The following is a 6,053-nucleotide window of genomic DNA, read 5'->3' on the forward strand; positions in this document are numbered from 1 at the left end:
CCGTACGGCAGAGCTGTCTTTCCCATTGCCACTGGCTTGACAAGCATTATGTACTACCAACATATTATTAGTTGTGCTAATTTAAGAAACTGCAGGATGTGGCAATGAGACTTTGGATCTCAGTGGTATTGCTTGTATTTTACCTTCATTATGCCTGCATAGGCAACCTATGTAGATTATGGGGGAGCCACTGTATTTTATTAGAAAGTGAATTTTTGCTATTTATGTAGCAAATAGGTCCACATTCTGAGTGCAGGACAATTCAAGACAACTACTGCTCAGCCTGGGGAGCACAGGGAAACTGCTGTGCTCTGTAATGTTATAAGCTGGATGTGACAGGTGTCATTGGGAAGCCATTGGTAAAAGTGGTACAGATTTTCTTATTTTCAAAGGAATCCATTAAGAAGGGCTGCTATTTGTGATGTACTTATTCTTATATTTTATTTGATAATGTTGGTGGTGAATGTAAACACTAAATAGGATATGTGGATTCAGATATTTACAAATGATATGAAGCCACAACAGAAACAAACAAATTGATTAATTAAATTTGTCTTTTTTTCATCTTCTCATCAAGGCTATGACACGAGATAAACATGTTTGATGCTCAGAATAGGAGCTAGAACAGTGTTAGGATAAGTGAGTGAGGAAAAAATATTAGATTCCCATCTAGGGTGAAACATATGCTGTTTTTCAAGTACTGGATTCTAACAACATTTATGTTATCACTATGGTTGATAATTATATGCATAATATACTGAATGTGTAGTATGAATGGACACCTCAGCATGGAGCAATTTTGCATAACTGAAGACTGCTTTTTTCTTATTTCCTGGGTGAGCAGAGTTTTCCTAGGATAAATTTGTTGAACATGTGTATTCATATTTGTTACAGTTTTCATTGTTAATGGCAAATTAAATTAAATGTAAAATTTCTGTGATAATTTCAGGCAAATCTATGTAGTTGCATAAAGGGCAGCAGCTCCTTGTCACCATTGACAAGTTATACCTTTATATAATTTGGAAATTTGAATAACATTAATTTATAAGTATCTGTTCAGAACAATGCCTCTGCAACCATACAGCTCTAATTAGCTTCAAAACTGAGGTGATAATGTTAATGAAATAACTGCCCAAAACAGCAGAACTATTTGTTTATGTCTTCACAATGACTCTTGTGGGAGCTGTGGAAATGTGAGCATGTTGTTTGACACCTTGATTTTTTTCCCACACATTTCTGTGATTTTTTGGCATGGGTTTCATTACTTGATGTGTAAATAACATCAAATAATATACATTAACAAACAATGTGTAGTTCAGTTCTGTTCATTCGCAGCTACTGCATTCGTTGGAAGATGGTATGTACAACCAGTTTCCTAATACAAGCTATCAGTCCAATATTTCAAGTAGGTTTTGTCACTGATTTGCACTAGCAGTTATTTACCAGATTGTAAAATAAAAAGAAATGATGAGGTTTCAAAAATACTACAAATGAACAGGGGGTTATACAGGGAACACAGTTTTAAAAATAACTCATTTCAAAATCTTATTCCAGTGACTACTTCAATTATTATAGTTTGATTTAATTATCTAAATGCACATCTGCGGATTTTGTGCAAAGGTACACAGTACAATTGTAGTACTCACACATGTGAAATTTGCATCCATGATTAATGAGGTGTTTCAGTAATGATGTGAATTATTTTTAGTATTTTTTTTAGGATAAACTTTTTCTACAAGTTATAATAAGATACACATTGATAAGGTGATGTATAAAATATTACAGTAGTTATTTACGAGAAATTTACAAAGTTCGTAGTGAGAGAATCTATTTATGCATGAAGATTCATGAGGCTTTTCTTCACATTACAATATCACCTCTACTTATTTCAGTTAGAGGTACATGTCCTGTTTCATACATACAAATAAAAGTTACTCCTCGTATTGTTATTAATATCTCGGCTGAGAAATATCAGTGTATTTTCTCCATCTCCTACCATTCACTTCAGAAATGTACTGGTTCCTATGTGTCTAGTGACCAGAATGCCTCATGTATGTTTATTGAATCATGTTCCTTTCTTTATGTCATTTGACCTCTTCAGTTGCTGAGTGGCTATGATTCAAAGCTTAAATGTAGAAAATGTATTGTTGTTATAACAACTGTGTTAGTTTCTCTGAACTAATGTCTCGTGTCACCATGTTCAACTACTGAGAAAATGACACCATAGGCTTTGTGAAAGAATACACAAAAATAAGACACACTCTTCAATGTGTACTGATACATCTCAACTTCATCACTGTGCTTCTGTTATGTGCAAACTGATCACATGCTTTTATTTTTATTGTATGCAAATATGATTAGTGCATGTTTATTTGTTTCTTATGTACATTCAAATTCTGTAGTGTTGAACACTGTCTAGCTATTTGTAGAACATGCACATGATATACAATGTAAAATTTTTGCTTCTCAGATTGGTTTCTGTGGAGGAAGAGCTTCACCGTGAACAACGGAAAATGTCCAGGGCTCTTCTAGACAAGCAGCGTGTTATTGAAGCTCAGGAACATAAGCTTCAGCGAGAACAACAGAAAATGTCAAGAGTTCTGTCAGATAAGCAACGAGTAATTGAAGCACAGGAGAACAAAATAGCTGCACTAGATGCAGCTAACACTCGTTTAATAAATGCACTTGCTACTTTGAAGGAAAAATATGACCTACATGCTTCTGGGCAGAGCTCCCACCTCTTGCCTGAACTTGGTGAACTGAAGAGTTCATCTTGCTAAAAAGAGAATTGTCATGCTGCAGTTCTTGCTTTTCACATTTCTTCACACCCATGTTTCACTCACATATGAGATTATGTTTGATGTCACCTCACATTTACTGTGATTGTGAAATAACAGCCTGATAGTAATAGAGGACAAGGATATTAAGATCTGATTTGTCATGCTGGTATATACCTCTTTGTATGGAAATACTATGAAACAGTAACATGTGAATAGATGAATGGTATTTGAGAGAGTGATGGCTAACCTATTTGAAGGAACTAATGACCTAATGTTGAAATAATGTTGTGATAAAAGACATGTAGCAGTTATAGTGTATCCTCATCCAGTGAAATGGGACGTGGACATGCCTGTGGATTTGATACTTTTAATAATGTTTGTGGCTATGTTAGTATTTAAAACATGTATCAGTATTTGTAAAAGAGACCATAACAGCAAGTCATAACATTATTCTATACACAATAGGACATACAGTAACAATAATATTCTTTTCTCCTTGTAATCCATCCAAAATTTTGTGTGGTTCTGTTGAGGTTAACTTAATTTGATTTGTCTGAAGCATGTTGTGTATCTCACTTCCTGTTATTTGTTGTTTTGGCCTGTATGAATTGGAAAGTTGATTTGCATTGTAATAACCATATATCAGTCATAGCAAGAAATGGTGGAAAAGGTGACGCTGCTTGCAATAGAAGTGAAAGAATATTTGATGGACATTTGCAGGAATTGTCCCATATTTAATAGGGTGCTACTTGCTGCACATTATTAATGGGGTTCACAACACTGTATAAAACCAACAATTTTACCATGTGAACCTGGAATATCTGAAAATGTCACTGCAATGTTCTCACTTTTGCATAACTGTTATTTCCTACAATATTATTGCAGCTATTAGCTGCTCCTCACTCAAAATAGGCTGCATCTCTCTTCGTGTAGCCATCACATGTAAAGCTGTTTCAGTTCTGAGAACAATTTTGATTATGTACAAAGCTAACCAGTTCTCATCACGCATTGTATTAAAGTGTGTTGATAACAATTCACTAAAAAGAAATCATCATTTGAAGTCAGAGCTTAAAACCTGTGATTTTTTTAAATACAGTATTTTATTTGCACAGTCCATTCTCCAATTAAATATATCACATGCTAGGAAATAATATGTGCAAAGTATTTTTCAAATATTAGATATTGGTATTTTACTAACCAGCTGTGCAAAACTTCCATTGCACAAATATTTTTTCACTGTTGTACTGAACGTTAGATAAAAATGTATTTGAAACTGATAGAAACTTTCTCTTGCTAACAAAGATTCAATGGTACATTCAGGTAAAGGCTGTGAAAGCTGGAAAGAGAATGAAGTTTGTTATTTTGTCATAGGGATTTCAGACCAGTTGTAAGAAAAAAAAAGGCTTGTCCCAAATCTTGTCATAAACATTTCTCATCATCATTGCAGACACCATTCAAGACTCATTTTCAGCTCAGAGCATTAGCTGTAAGAACTGCACTTTCAGAAATAGTCTATTTAAACAGGTGCACGAATGCTTAGAACTGCTATCATAATGTATGACCCTTGAAGTGTACCCATGAAATAGTCTTAATAGATGAAGAAATTTCTGAATAGTTTCTTCCTCTGTGCTTTGCATTTATGTTTAAATTATAAATGAAGATAGTACAACTAGTTGGAAGTTAGTATATGTCTCACTTCTTGTAAATGGTTTAAACCAAATCCAGTAATTTTTGTAAGTCTGTTATTAATGCAATCTAGCATTATTTTAACGTAGCTCCCTTTTATGTCTCTCTTTCATGTGTTCTTACTTCAGTGAACAAATATCATTAATATTATGTTAAATACAACAAAGCAGTATTTTGAAGTTTGATTTTTCCTAAAATTTATTTAAAGGAGTATTGAAACTAGAGAAAAAAGAAATAATCATAAAAAACAATTACTCTCTTAGTATTATATTTGTGTCGCCAATGAACAGAGAAGTATGTGTACTGTTTTATTGTCATTTAAAGAAAATAGATGTCATTTACTTAAATGTCATTGCACTTAAATTCTGTAATTGTGTTTGTGTGCTGTTGTAAGTGTCAAAATATAAAATATTGAATGTTAAATCAGCTGACCCTTCAGATCATACCAGTATAATTGAAATGAATTTCTCATGTATTTATGATAGGCTTGTATTGAAAAAAAATATTGTAGTCATGTGTATGAAGTTCTGTGTTACCTGATTATCTGTTCTCGCTGCGTGTTTTAATCTTGATCTGATACACATTTCGTCTGTCACAGTGGTTGTTTCATTAGACTTCCATATTACAACATTTGTGTTACATCTCATCTATTAATTGAGATTGTATTAATTGTGATTAGTGTATAACATATAGTTCAAGGTGTATATGTATGTTGTAAATTTCTTATTACCAAAGATTAGTTTTGTTCAAATCTATGTCATATTGTCTCTACATATTGTGTACTGAATGTTATTCTGTTTTTGTAGGGATAGTACTGACATTAAATAGAAACACACTGTATTATGTATATTGCACTTGAAAGTGGTATTAAATAATCTATGTAATTATTTATATATAATTGTTTGATTATGAGCACAAATGTTAGTTTTTATTGCTGATTGTGTAAAATATTTTACATTTTTTACATTCAAAGTGCAAAACAGATTTTCATACAAAGTATTTGTAATGTGTATTTTGTTTTCTTTTTTAGATAATTTCCTTGTTTGTTTACTTTATTGTCACATCGGATTTATAAATAATTTAAATAGTATTTCATTATGTACACAGTAATTTATTTTTACATAAGACAAATGTTAGTCTCGTTCCATTTATGTGTTGGAGTCTTACTCGTGTAATCTGTATCATAACTGACAACTTCCCACCCCAGGATTTAATAAAGTATTTAGTTGAATTTTCTGTTGTTTTAAATTTCATTTGATCTAGCATATGCCCTAAATTATTTGCGTGTTTGTAATTATAAACACTTCTTACACTTTTCTCTTACAACTCCTTCAGCCCCCTCCAAGTCACTTTTACTCCTAGTCTCAGATAAGAGAAGTATCCAGTTACAAATGATGTTTTCTTTTTCATATTCAATGAATATATAGAAATTAAGTGATTTATCTTTGACAGAAATTTTATTTAGTTGCTAAACATTGAGCAGTAGAATGTTTTGATGGATTATTGTTAGCATTTCATGACCTAAAATGATTGAACATTAGATTTGTTTTAAAGTCTATAGGTGCATTGAAAAATTGCTATTTCTAA

The 6,053-nt window shown here is 32.3% G+C and overlaps 1 protein-coding gene across 1 annotated transcript in view; it reads left to right on the plus strand.

Annotated features, from left to right (window-relative positions):
- The window catches only part of LOC124722744 (ras GTPase-activating protein raskol), a 696,613-nt gene extending 690,948 nt beyond the window's left edge, over window positions 1-5,665 (plus strand). Inside the window, exon 20 of the mRNA XM_047247885.1 lies at window positions 2,471-5,665. Within this exon, the coding sequence (XP_047103841.1) occupies window positions 2,471-2,780 (310 nt within the window). The 3' untranslated portion in view covers window positions 2,781-5,665. The remainder of the gene's footprint in view (window positions 1-2,470) is intronic.
- The last annotated feature ends 388 nt before the right edge of the window (window positions 5,666-6,053 follow it).

Source organism: Schistocerca piceifrons, chromosome X (assembly GCF_021461385.2).
Source record: "Schistocerca piceifrons isolate TAMUIC-IGC-003096 chromosome X, iqSchPice1.1, whole genome shotgun sequence".
NCBI classification, from domain to species: Eukaryota; Metazoa; Arthropoda; class Insecta; order Orthoptera; family Acrididae; genus Schistocerca; species Schistocerca piceifrons.